General features: G+C 36.9%; 1 protein-coding gene across 1 annotated transcript in view; it reads right to left on the bottom strand.

Moving 5' to 3' along the window:
- The window catches only part of si:ch211-186j3.6 (neural-cadherin), a 330,066-nt gene that overhangs the window by 23,234 nt on the left and 292,035 nt on the right, over positions 1-14,797 (bottom strand). Inside the window, exons 24-28 of the mRNA XM_067400604.1 lie at positions 9,817-9,944; positions 6,362-6,489; positions 5,895-6,018; positions 789-969; positions 245-411 (exon numbers count right to left, since the gene is read on the bottom strand). Of these exons, the coding sequence (XP_067256705.1) occupies positions 245-411; positions 789-969; positions 5,895-6,018; positions 6,362-6,489; positions 9,817-9,944 (728 nt within the window). The remainder of the gene's footprint in view (positions 1-244; positions 412-788; positions 970-5,894; positions 6,019-6,361; positions 6,490-9,816; positions 9,945-14,797) is intronic.

Below are 14,797 nucleotides of genomic sequence, written 5' to 3'. Positions count from 1 at the left end.
TTACCAAAAGTTTGAATGTGGAAATTAACATTTCTAACGCATTTTTATTGTTAGTTCATGTGACCTATTAACTAAAGTTAATGGTTTGAACCTTAATTATATTCCAAATTATATTCAAAAGGAACATGATAATACATCTTGAGCATAAAGAAAATGTATTGATAACTTGATAATGCATTGGCCATATTCAAGGGTAGTGAAGAGCATAAGAGAGGGAAAGAGAGATGCTTTCAAAAGCACTCACCTCCAGTTTGAGATACTCGTTCTGTTCTTTGGACAGCAGGCTGAGGATAGAGCTGCTGTGTTTGCGTGTCCGGACCAGGACCTGAATCTGTGTGTGCCTGGCTGGGAGCGTGAAGGCCAGCTGAAAGTGTATGTGACTCCTTCCATCAAATGAATACTCTGGGACCTCTGTGAAACACAAATGTGTTCATCAAATTTAGTCCTTAAAAAAAGGATGCATAAACATTGAAAAACGCACTGTGAGAATATCACAGGATGTTCCGTTTGTGTTACATAAAGAAGCTTTACAAATTCATAACACTTCTGAATGCGATTTGTGCCAAGATTTGGTGTGTGTGAAAATTCTGCCTGGGTGCTAACACTATCCCTCCTACACAGAGCAATTCAAAGATACTCACTGTCACACACACACACACACACACTTCCACATCCATTCAGTCGTCCTCTTTAGCAATGATTTATCTGCTTTATCTCAGTCTCTCTCACCTCCCACTTGTGAAAATAGACATGGCTTGAAAACTTAGGGACAACTACTGAGTAATTACCCTTTTCACACTGATGTCCGCTGTACCCAGGTGTGCACTGACAGCTGAAGGAACCCCACTCGCCGTGGCAGCGGCCCCGGGTCCCGCAGGAGGGAAAGCCCATGTTCACACAGCTACTGTCCGTCATCAAGCATCCTGGAGCACTGCCAGAAGAGTCGGCTGGTGAACCTAGGTCATAAAACTGAGAGAGAAAGAGTCAAAGTGAGGGATACAGAGTACCAGAAATCATGTAAACACTGAGAGAGGAGCAAAAGAAAGAGATTAAAAGATTGGAAATATAAATAAGGCAGAAAATAATGGTCAGGATAAGCCCAACTGGGGGGCCTTGAGAAGATAAGAGATGAAAAGTGAAAGTATGTTTTATCTTATTTGTGCATTCACCTTTAATCCAGCCTGCCATAATGAATATTACCATGCCGAGCAGGCCACAGCCACTTAACAAAAGCAAATCTGCAGTGCTCTGTATTAACAGAATGGAGAAACCTTGAGGTCTTAAATTCTCTTCATAAGAGAACAACCATGCACCACATTACATCAATTTTTCCTTTCATCTGATGACTGCTATTTATTCATGCCCACTCCTCTTAATGTCAGGTTTTTGAAGTGACTACAACAGGAGTTTCATCCTGTGCAGGAACCGGTTGAACCCGGAGCACAGCTGATTTGCTTGCAGCTAAATAAGCTGTGTTAATTCCACTGAACTAACTACTCTTTGTCAGTCTTTATTTCATATTAGACAGGTTGGTTTTTTGTCCATGGTAACTCTATAACTGATCAGTATCTCAAAAGTTTGGGGTGAGTATGATGTATTTTTAAAGACATTAATAAGTTCATTCAGCAAAGATAGTAGCATTCAGTAGTCATATACTGTATTTATGAAAAATGCAAGGTGTCTATAGTAATACTGTAACTGACCACTTGAAACCAATGTTTCCTCCATAGCTGTGTTCGATTATGTCTCTCTAATAAAAGTAAGCCAAAGCTAAAGCTCAAATCAATATTTTCATGTATTCAATTATTTGGTAAGTAGTCGTGCAATAAGTGGGACAATGTACAATGTAAACAACTTTAGGACCCCTCTTAGATATTTCCTCATTACCAACATGAATGGGATAATTACTGGCTGACTATACATTAATCCTGGGACCTTTCCTTGTAGTCCTGATGAATTTGTGTTTGCTTCATACTTAATCTTATGTTTTGTGTTGTGAGGTCATGTTTTAGTCTTGCACAGAGTAATAAATGTATGGTTGTCTGCCGGAAACCATCTCCTGTACACTGATGGTATCTTCTGTGACTGTTTGTTAATTCAGTTCAAGAATGACTCATTACATTCTCCCAAGGTGAAAATCCTTCAACCGACCATAACAATACTGGGCATCTGTGGGGAATTTTGTAGAGACAAGCTGAGCAACACTTCCCATCGAAAAATGCTACGTATATACTAGAATATTACTTTTTTAATTAATATTATTAATACATTTTAAGCAAAATTGGATAATTTACTTATTTTACAGATATTTATATAAAGTTTGGGGTCGATATGATTTCTTTTTTTTTTTTTTTTTTTTTTTTTTTTTGAAAGAAGTCTCTTATGCTCACCAAATTCACATACCTGTATATTTTAATAAAAAATACAGTAAAACAATAATACTGCAAAATATTACACTTTAACACTTTAAAATAACTTTTCTATTTTAGTTTATTTTAAATTGTAATTAATACTGTGATGGAAAAGCTGAATTTTGTACAATGCAAATGTCTTTACTGTAACTTTTAAACAATTTAATGCATCTTTACTGAAAGTATTAATAGCATGTGCCTCGGATACTCTGCCAAAAACAAAACATCTGTTTGGTTTTGATTATCATTTCAATCACGGCAACGCTCACGTGACGTTGCAGTTCTTCATCATCATGAAAGTTAATTATTTTCATGCGTTTTAAAGCCATAATTTAAACTTCTAATATATGGTTTTCTCAGCGCACACATCCGAAGCACACACACAGAAACCTGGCTGGTAGACGGCGTGTCCTATGAGTTTTTGCATGTGTATATTAGATCTGTGTATTAAAGTGACAGCAGCATAATATACAGTACCTACTGAAAATCACTCACTGCTCTTGATTAAATAACTTTAATAGCTTTAATAAGAATACGTTTCTTATTTGAATGCTGCTATTAAATGCTATGGCGATGAGATAAACATGGCAGACTTTGTACAGCTCACTCAGGAGAGAGGCTAAGCTAATAGGGTAGATTCTGTCACCAGTCATGGGCGGGGCTGGAACCACTTGTTTGGAGGGACTATTTATGATTTATGGGGATTATAAAAAAAAAGAAAAAAAGAAATGGGTGGATTTTTACCATCATAGGCTGGTTGCTTACACACACTGTGGACACACATCTGTGTTCAAACACCTTATAATATTGAATTTTGCATAATAGGTCCCTTTTACAGTCTCTCTTGGAGTAGCCAGCTGCTCATTAATGCATTTATTTCCTAATGAGAAACATTTTGTAAATCTTTTTATTGTGACTGTTAGTATGTGACTTTTGTGACTTTTTTGTAGTTGGAGCCTAACGACCCATTATAAAGGCTAGTCAACTGGTGGTAGTCTGAAGTTTTATTTTGATCTGCTGTGGTTGTATATGTAGCTGCTTGTTTTTGGTGTGCACCTCTGCAAGGTCAACCTTTTCACCATAAGGTTTGAGGTCGTTTGGTTTATTCTTTTCCTTAAGTTTGGTTTTAGTAAAGTACTTTCTCTTTTATGGGATTCATGGCTCAAGCAAACCTGTGTAACCTTTTAAGTAATGTACCATAGTTCCCTGCATGTACCTCCCAAGGTGGAGCAGTAAATGGCATAATACCCTTTAATCTTAAAACCACTTTGCCATGCACCCCATCACACTGTTTATTTGCCACCAAAAAGCCTACTCAGAATTCTCAAAGGTCGACAACAGGGAAAGAGCAAAAGAAAGTAAACCATCTGAGGAAACTGAGTGGGCAGAAGAGAGTTTAAAATAGCAATTCTACCTTTGTACTTCCTCCTTCCACAGTCTATGACCTGCTCTCCTGCAAGCCCCAGCAGCCTAAGTGAACACTTCTATGCTGTTCCTTTGTGTCTGGTGACCACTGGTCAAGTGTTTTAGACTCAAGAACTTTAAGTGAGTCATGGTGTTACAATGAGAAACAAACAGCCACCCACCATACCAAACCTTTGACATGATACAGATTGGTTTAAAAGACAAGTGGCCTGGTCAATTATAGCTCAGTTCAAATAAGACCTCTTAGAAAACTCAAAACTGAGTGTATGCAAGCCCTAAGAGGTCATGGCATGCATCTTTGCTCATCTATATAGGGACAGTAAAAAAAAAAAATATTGTTCTTTTGATTTTTTTCCACATCTTTTATGTCAAATACTTAAAGTTTGTTGTACACATTCCCAATTCACGAAAAAAAAAAAAAAAAAGCGGAAAATGAAGCGGTACTGAGCTTGTCCAATTTCATTTTGTAATGCAAGATTGTACTTGTCCAGGAAGGACACAGTCTCACTAGGATGCAGCCTTCTAATTGAAAAGCATCCACTGTCTTTATGAATGGGTCATTGAATCATTGACTTCCTGTTTGTTCAAAAACACTGAATCAATCAGTAATGAAACACAGCTATATGTTGCTGAGAGACAGCAATTTTTCTGTTATGGCTTTGTTTTGAACTATTTTTTTATTAGCAAAATAGAGCAAAAACAGTCAATATTGTCTAAAATGTAATTTGCTTAACATTACTTAATACTGCTTGCTTATTGAAGTGATTAAGAGCATCAAAGTAGTCATAGCCATAAAAAAGACAAAAATAAATAAAGTGTGTTTAATGTTTATTGCTGTAAATGATAGATTATACCGAGGGGTTTGAGATACTGTACTCAAATTTTTATTTATATCATGAAAAATATAGAAGATAATGATTTTGACATTAAAAAGTTGGCATCCTAAACATTGATTTCATGGGTTTAATTTCGGCACAGAAACACCTGCTGAGTCTTGTATCATTCGATTCAGAAACTTCTTTTCTACCATTAGAGTGCAAACAGACCTTAATATCAATCTGCACAAGTGACTATCAGGTCAGTGCCGGGAAAGGCAAGAAAATTGCCTTGGTTCCAATTCCTGTGTGGATTTTTTGTGTAATGACCGAAATAACAGCTTATTTGTTTTGGAACTTAACATTCTGCCAAGATAATATCTTATTTTATAGACATTTTTATGGCTGCTATGTGTTGAAATATTTCAGTCTTTGGATGCTGATGCTTTGGTTAATGAATTCCCTATTTGACATGACGGCACCTATGAAGTGCGAGAAACAGAAGAAATGTTATGAAATAACAGGTATTGTAGAGGATTACTTTCTAGAGGATGATGGTGATAACTAGAGCTGTAAATAGAATCGTTTTTTATGATGCATCGCGATGCTGTTGTGAACGATTCTGCATTGATGCATAAAACAAAAGAATTGATTTAAAATAAAAATAATAATAAATAAATAAATAAATAAATAAATAAATAGACCTATCATTGCTCACCTTCCTGAATTCGGTTATCTTTAGCGAAGTATTGTGCAGTATTAGTTGGGGGAAAAACATTTGATGTGTAACATTATATTAGATCCGTGCATTAGGTCTTAATATATGCTAATAAACCTGCTGCAGTCTGTATAATTCTGCATTTCAGTCTGTATTTTATATTCTCCTCTGGTCAAAATCTTGTAGCCAGATGTTGAATTTGTATTCCTGAAGTTTTACTACAAACTTCTCAAAGGTTCTAATGTTATTTCTGTTTGGGTTCAAGCACGTTTGAGCTTCCGAAAGATGTTTGTTCTCACGCATTTTACGGTTGAGCTTCATTGATCAATGTTTATATGTGAATAAAAGCCTAAATTTAATCTGTTCATCATTTAAAGTGATGATCCGAGTGGATCAACTGGCGTGAACTTGTTACCATCAATACATTATCCATTATCAATCGCTGTTTACAATGAATGTATTAAAATCAGAATCATTCTTGCCCAAAATTCATTTGCCCCTTCAAAAAAATCAAGAGAACCTCACCTTGCTGTCCATGATGAGGTTTCGGATACAGCCAGTGAAGTGCTTGTGTTGGAGTTGTGGGTAGATATAGGGCAGGTTCTCATTCACTCCTCCTAGCTGAAGCACTTGTGTCACATTCAGATGCCTGAAAGCACATCAGAAAGGAGAATGACCCTTGCCACTAATGTGCTGTATGTTATGGAGAGGTCGTTTTCCTCTAAATATTTATTGTCACACAAAGGTCTTAATCTAAAAAGTCAAATGAATTATCAGAGTTAATATCTAAAGACATTTTCGAGTATGTAGAGTGAGAAAGAGGAACATAATGATTGTTTCATTGACTGGAGCGCTGTGTCATGCTATCATGGTGAAGGAATGGATTCTTTGGCACTCTAACTTTAATGATTCATCAGGGCGATATATTTAACACTTTAAACAAACATAAGTTGATGTGAAAAGAGAAATATAAAGTAAGAGAAGTGCTGTACTTGTCCATATTCGGTGTGATGCCAGTAACTTCACAGGAAGTGTGGTCTTCTGTAGTTAGCCAGCTGCCCACTCCCTCCATTTCCATGATAGTGGCTCCTGCACAGCGGTCAAGTGTAAAACGCACCTCCTGAGAACAAATGTGTGGGAGAAAAGAAGACACAAATTGACTTGCAAATTTGACTTCCATAAAGTGCCTCAAATGAATGGCGGCATATTAAACATTACGTTCTGAGATTGACTTTTAATGTAGCATCAATGATGTACATGTAAATAATAATAATTTTGAAATAAACCATTAATTTTCCCTTTGAATGTATTTCATATACTCCTCTGGATAAAATCTTGTAGCCAGATATTGAATCTCTATTCCTGAAGTTTTACCAGTAACTTCTCAGAAAGGTGCTGTTTCTGTGCCATTTCTGTTTGGGTTCAATCTGAACCCACAAAAACACAGTTGAAAAATACAAAAGAGACACAGTGTGTACAGTAGTCAGACAAATATAAAATGTAAAAATGTATTTTAATGTTTTATAGCTGGGGTCTCTAAGACCCCAAACAGAACTAATCAAACATTTTTCAAGGATGATTTTAAGTCATGTTCTTCTTAAAAAAACTGTCAAGTCATGAAGTACATCAATGTTAGGTACATATTTCTAGCTATTAAAATGTCTAGTAATATTTTATTTTGATAGTCATAGACATTCTACTATAGTAACTTTGCACCTGTATACATGTCAGCAAGCAGTCATCAGAGTATTAGTGGACTGTTTGTTTAATATCTCCTAACTCTTTATTTTGATGGTTCTTCAACAGACATTCTACTGACTATAAGTAACCTTGCAAGTACACGTCTACTTAATAAATTGTAACCAACATCCTTTTGTTCTCTGAGACCCCATACGGAAGATAAGGGTTGTTTTACGCATACACAAACAGACATGCAGTCATACCACCAGTTAAAGAACATCAGAAAAAGAAAGAATTTAAAGGGATAGTTCACTCAAAAATGAAAATTGTCATTGTATAATTACAAACTTCTAATCCAAGTCTTCTGATGCTCAAATGTGCTTGCTTGATGAATGAGAACCTATAATGTTTGTTCTTGTACATATGGTTGAGTTGCCGTTCATAATTTGATGTGTGAGTGTTGATCAATGCTTGTATGTGAATAAAAGCCTTAATTAAAACTGTTAATCAAATAAAGCAATCATACAGACTTAGATTAAACTGCTCAATTCACATGGACTATTTTTTTTTTTAACAATGCCTTAATAAATAGTAATAGCAGCAGTAGTAGTAGCAGTAGTCATTTTAATGCCATGTCAGCAGCTGAAGCTATTTTCATGGTAAGAGCTGAGTTATAAGTTATACAAGAGTTGCATAAATACAAAAAAAAAATAAAAATAAAAATAAAATAAAATAAAATAACAATATTTACATTTACATATGATAAAAATGTTTTTCTCAATGTCTTAATGTGTTTAAACTGTCAAAATTTTGGTGAATGGACTTTTAATCATATACTTACATCATACACTAAAAGACTGAGAATCACCAAAGACTATAGAATAACACAAGACGTGTCGCTCAGTTCTACTTTCTGAGTATGAATTATCATATGCAGTAAAAGACAACAATATTCAAGTAACGTTACTGTAAAAGCTTTTGCCACTAACTCAACTGACTGACTTCTCTTCTGTATGATTTCAGTCTCTTCAGACCTTACTGTACATGATTAATGAGCTTCTACAACTTTTGACCTCCTAACTGAACTCCTTTCCACAAACTGATCATAGAAATAAAGACAGTATAAATAAAAATGGTAACACTTTACAATAAGGTCTCATTTATTAACATTAATGTATTAACCAACATCAACTAACAATGAGCAATATATTTGCTACAGTATTTATTAATCTTTGTTTATGTTAGTTAATAAAAATAGTCATTCATTGTTAGTTCATAATAGTTCACAGTGCATTAACTAATGATAACAAATGAAACCTTATTTGAGTGCTTAATAAGATCAAGAGAAAACTGTTATTCGTTTTCATGGTTTTCATAACACTTTACAATAAGTGCAACCATAATCGCACTCTGTCAATATTCAAAGTGCAAATAAGACCAACTTTTTCTTTGATACAGAGCTAAGAGATGGTTATAACTACACTGCCCAGCCTAAAATAGCTTTCATATTGAGAGATATTTGCATTCATCAGCGAGCCACTTTCAAAATGCGGGGTATTGAAAGTGCGTTTGAATGCGTGCGCGCGCGCGCGTTTACTTTTCACTTTCAGTGATCGCGCGTACTCTTTAAATATGGAGCAGCGGCGACCGTTATCCAAATTAATTAAATGTATTATATTTAAATACAAAGCAAAACGACAGTGGAGGCATAATGTAAACGTAGCGGTGACATATTATTTCCTAATCATCCTAACACTCTGTCATGGCAACATCACGAGACTACTTTTTGCCTCGACGAGAAATCTCGTCACACCTCTACCGAGAGGCGTTTCAAAGATGGCCGCCGACTGAAATGACTTGTCTTAAAGGGACTTTGGAATCACACACTTTCAGACTTTACAGTTGTTCAAAACACAACAAACTCTCACAGTTGCTAGGAGATGCATGACAAAAGAAAACAATGTTTTCTAAAATCTCCTAAAAAGTGGAATCATAATCTGAAGTACACTACACAATTTTCTGTGAAATATGTCAACTCCGATTGACCAAAACATGCAGACTGGATCTGACTTTCTGCAACTAGCATTAACTTATAAATAAGGGCAAAAATCTGGGCAAAAGTTGTCTAATGTATTCCAGCCTTTAGATGTCTCTGGCTAGAGATCATCACATTTCTTTTGCTTGTAGAGTCAGTTAAATCGCCATGTTGTGTCAAGAGCTCTTTCTTACCAACATTTTTAACACTGGAAAAAGCTACACTTCAAACTCTTTCTCCACTCCCTATGGAGGCTAAAGCCTCAGGCATGGTATTATTAAACACATAGCATGTCAAGATGCTAAAAAGCTCCAACCTGCAATGCTTCCTTCACACCCAGCAGGATGCTTGCATCCTTTTTGTACTGAACAATAAGCATTATAATTTCAAACAATTTCAGACTGACCCTAAGGCAAATTCCACCACAGCAAGACTACAACCTTGCACTACTACAGAGACTAGCAGCAACGAAGATGCCTTGGGATCTGAAACAGCTCTGGCTACAACTGAATACAATACAAATTAGCACACTAAAGAATGTCTTGGACCAAGTAAACCCAGCTAACAGCTGCGACCACAGTTCCTCTGGCCCACTCGGACTGTGAAGATGGTTTTAGACCAGATAGTAAGACTTGTACAGTGGTGTACTAAGGTGTATTATTGGAAGAAGCTGCCGAGGAGAGACGGGCCTCTGCTCGATTAAACTCGGCAGTCAGTCGCTTGCATGCTTACTTTGCTGTTGCTCCTCACGTCCAGTCTGTGCCACCGTCTGTCCGCTACATTCACGTTGCCCGGCAACTGCAGGACCAATGTACCCGAGCCGTGGTTAATTTTGAGGGTGGGGGTGCCGTCGATCAGTTCTGAGAGAGAAGAACATACAGACAGAGAGAAAGAGAAAGAGAGAGAAGAATAGAGACAGGCAGAGAGAAAGAGAAAGAAAAACATAGATGGACAGAATGGATACAGAACTACAAAGGAGTGGAAGATGGTTATACAGACTCAAACTTGAACACACACACTGCCTAAAAACTACCAGGTAAAAGTGTTTTATAAGCTCATCTAGCAGCAGGCTTTGGCTAACAAATGTATAACATAAATTGGCACTTTGTTTCACATTACAGGGTCAAGTAAGCGCCGCAATTACTATTATATTATCCACTGGCATAATAGGAAAAACATATTATGGAAAGTTCTTCTTTTTGTCTGAGTTAGTCGATTGGCAAATTAAAAATTAATGAAGCCAGGAAGACTCCCTTAAGCTTCATATATTCTGAGAGTCTGAACATACAGGCAGAAATGCCTTCAACTAATTTCACATTTATCAGCACGATCTTTGCTGTTAAATAAGCCCATTTTGGCCAATATGTCTGTCTGTGGTGTGTCTCACCAACCCGCCTTCCCAATGTCTTCTAATTCTGCCTCTGTTTTCTTATTTGTCATCGTCTCGAGTTCTCCTTTTGATGCACTCTTTTCATTCCTGTAAATAACACCCGCTTCCTCTCAGCTCGGCTATGTCTGGCGCTCACCGTCTGCTGACCGTGAAACTGAACTTTTGTTGGTCACAGTGTTTTCTTCATACTGTATGAGAGGATACTGTATAAGATGAACTGCTTTTAAGAAACAATAGGCACTTCTCAAAACACATGTACCCACTTCATTAGCTCAAATCAAATGACTGGCTCTCCAGACAGATTGTCCTGGCTAATTCCCTCACACCATCATTAAAATTGGATGATTTATGTCATCCATCTGTGCTTATTCTCGCTGTCACTCTATTTCTCCTATTATTTCTCGTACAGAGTGTTTCAGCTAGTGAATGTCTTCCATCACCCTCCCCTGGTTTAACCCGTTCAAGCGGCTCATGAGTGCTGAGGGACTTTGTTTCACTCTCATGGTTGAGGGGGAGTTTGGTGAGCACATGCTAAGAGACAAATAGAGCAATGATGGAAATAATGGCTCAGAAGTATCATTTAATAAAATTGCTCTGTACTTTGCAGGTGTTAGTTAAGTAAGTATTACTCTGGTCTGTCACTGTTTAATATGGTGAATGATGGTGTATGATATTCCCACATTTAATTCTTCAGTTCTTCAAATTAATTTTAAAATGTATTACTTATCTAATTAAGTAATGGTTTTAATGTTTTATGAATGGAATACATTTATTGTGATAGTCAAAATTACATGTTCACAATATTTAAATGTAAATATTTAATATTTAATATAAATTTTATTTTGTCACCATTTAATTTTAAGCATTTGAATTGTGCACAAACAAGAATTAACAAATGAACAATGAACAAATGAACTGTCATTTTGTGCACTTTGTGTTAGTGTTACAACCCTCCCTTGTCTGCTCGCCGTAATATTTAACATTTAACATTTTCCAAATTGAAATTATAAACCCAAACAATTGTACTGTAATAACTCATGATTCACACAGCTGAATTAAATAACTATATCAACTCCTCAGAGTTTCCTAAACTGTTCCTATCTTGGCAGTTTCCAATGGTCTCATTGAATTCTCTCTCAAGCTGTTTCGATGTCTCCAGGCTAACTCCCGATGGTATCAGTGTTGAGCTGGAGATAACAGCGAACATGCTGGGTGTGGAGCAGTGCTGCTGTAATCTGGGCTGAGAAGCCCTCTTTAGAGGAAAGCCCCTGAGAATGGAGAACTGCTCCCCTACACTGATGCTGTCACCAATCCTGTCCCAGACATGAAGCGCTGCCGACTGAGAGCAAGACCATGTCTTCTCAAGGTGACATGACATTTTAGGTGGAGTGCAGATGAAGCAGGATTGAGAAAGGAGGGGCAACAGGAGTGAAAATGAGAGATGGAAAAGGTGCAAGTCTAGGGTTGGTATTGATTTGAAAGGACTGAATTGAGGGGAAGTAATGAAGGTGTCTCTGTAAGACAGACAAAAAGAGGATGTGACTATTGGAAGTTTTTAAAGGCCGTGACACCAAAGCATCATCAAAGAATTAGTTGCAATAAAAGCTGACTATGTTGTTAGCTTGTGTCGCATGTGTCAGGGCCAAAAAGTTGCACTCAAACGCACCATAAAGAGTACAGCTAGTGGCCAACTAGCAGTTGTGAAAGACAATAACAATCATATGAGCAGGTGGCAGTAGTCCATATTGATCATTCAAAAATGAAAAAAAAAAAAAAAAGGTCTGCAGACTTTTTACCCAAGCGAAAACCAAAAAAAGTGTATATCAGCGCTTTAAAGGGTTAGTTCACTCAAAAAATTAAAAATCTGTCATTTATTATTTACCCTCATGTCATTCCACACCCGTAAGACCTTCGTTCATCTGCGGAACACAAATGAAGGTATTTTTGATAAAATCCTATGGCTCAGTGAGGCCTGCATTGAAAGCAAGTTAATTTACACTTTCAAACACCAGAAAGGTACTAAAGTCATATTTAAAAGAGTTCATGTGACGAGAATTTGGCGCTCCAAACCACTGATTCGAAACAAAAGATTTGTAAAGCTTCATTAAACAGTGTTTTGAAACCGGCAATCACTAGATATTGTTGAATAAAGTCGTAATTTTGTTTATTTTTGGTGCACAAAAAGTATTCTCGTCGCTTCATAACATTAAGGTTGAACCACTGTAGTCACATTAACTGTTTTAAATATGTCTTTAGTACCTTTCTGGTGTTTGAAAGTGTGTAAATTAACTTGCTTTCAGTGTAGGCCTCACTGAGCCATTCGATTTTTATCAAAAATATCTTAGTTTGTGTTCCAAAGATGAACGGGTCTTACGGATATGGAAAGACATGAGGGTGAGTAATTAATGACAGAATTTTCATTTTTGGCTGAACTAATCCTTTAAACATTTTGAATAGAATCATGTTGATCACTTTGTTCATTCCAGACAGCCATGTCATTATGAAAATATTTACATATTGGAATACTCAGGTAAGATGATGTTAAATTAGAACCACATTCTCTGTCCTCTTGACTTCACTCTTTGCTTACTTTCATCACTTTTGCTATTCTTTTCGTGCACTGGTTTGCTATAAAGCTAAACAGCCAATCAGAGTGCTCTCTTTCCGACGGGGTCCGACTTGTGTGGAACATGGCACAAAAACTGAACTAACAGACACTCAACATTGGCTCGACATTGGCTGATGACAGACTGCCACCTTGGTGTGTCACGGCCATAATATACACGTGAAAACCAGAATTAGAGAGAAAGAGGTAGAGAGAAAGCAGGGTGAGGGGGCACATGGTTTGATCTGTATATGTAATTAACATGCAACATGTTTTTGCTCTCAGAAACGATCCCTCTGCAGTCACAGGAGGTCGTCTGTGCTCTCTGCTCCTCATCCCTAATTCATACTGGTCTCCCTGCAACATCACTGCACATTAATCCCTCTGTCAGCGGGAGGGGAGATGAAGGGAGACCGACCTCCTCCCCTCAGATCCCCCCGAATGCATTTCCACTTTAAGCATAAGAAATGGCTTCTCTTTGCATGTCCTGAGGGACGAGCAGGAGGGCAGATGGCATATGGACCCTGAAAACCCCACCCAGTGGCCCTCCCATCAGCGGTTCAGGAAATGAGCTGAAATACTGTAAGTTGAAAGGGATATTTGAGAGCTGCTGTGGCACGATGAGTCTGAGAGGGTTGACTGCGAAGCAGGTTTCTGCAAATTGACCATAATGCGCGCATCACACTCTGGGTGTAACTTTATCTCTGTGCTCACTTTCATCTGCCAGACGCTCCTCTTGTGTGTGTGTGTGTGTGTGTGTCTGTCTGTCTGTCTGCGTGTGTAAAAGCTCACAAACACATTCATAAACACAGTCCCTAAAACATTTTTAAAAACAGTAATGCATGAATTACATTCAAAATTGGCATTTTTCATTGACTGATAATACAACTAAAACATTACTCAAACCTTCGGTCTTATAATTATAGAATATAGCATTCTATCTATCTATCTATCTATCTATCTATCTATCTATCTATCTATCTATCTATCTATCTATCTATCTATCTATCTATCTATCTATCTATCTATCTATCTATCTATCTATCTATCTATCCATCCATCCATCCATCCATCCATCCATCCATCCATCCATCCATCTTTCTCTCTCTCTCTCTTTCTTTCTTTCTTTCTTTCTTTCTTTCTTTCTTTCTTTCTTTCTTTCTTTCTTTCTTTCTTTCTTTCTTTCTTTCTTTCTTTCTTTCTTTCTTTCACTGAAGCCAAAGTGGAAATATATATTTCATTCAAAAGGGTCAATGTATTTTTAATGATTAAATATATAATAATATAATAGAAAACCAACATAAGAAACCGCTTTGGATAGAAGTGCATAATAAATTAATGAATTCGACAGGATGTCTTACCTTTACATACCTGACAAGACTAACAAATTAATCAAGTATGCCATCTATTCACAAAAGGCATCAGCATTTTTCTCAAAGTCCCTGTACATCATCTACATCTACAACAAGTCTTTTCAGTCATGGCTAAATTACCTCTCGAGGCTGCTTATCATTCAATAAGTGTCCTTAATCAAATAAATTAGATTTGTCAGTCTAATTTGTCTATTGATTTGACATGCTCACCCCTCAAATCTTTGTCTAACCTTGAAAAGAGACTGTAACCACCAATAAAACCCATGTGACATGAAGACTTTCCATCAATGAAAATAAACTAAGGAGGAGGTCAGAGGTCATCTAAAGAAAATGAATCCAGGCTGT

This window comes from Chanodichthys erythropterus, chromosome 11 (genome assembly GCF_024489055.1).
Source record: "Chanodichthys erythropterus isolate Z2021 chromosome 11, ASM2448905v1, whole genome shotgun sequence".
Classification (NCBI taxonomy): Eukaryota; Metazoa; Chordata; class Actinopteri; order Cypriniformes; family Xenocyprididae; genus Chanodichthys; species Chanodichthys erythropterus.
Note: the sequence above shows the minus strand (reverse complement) of the source record. Positions and strands in the feature narration are given on the sequence as shown.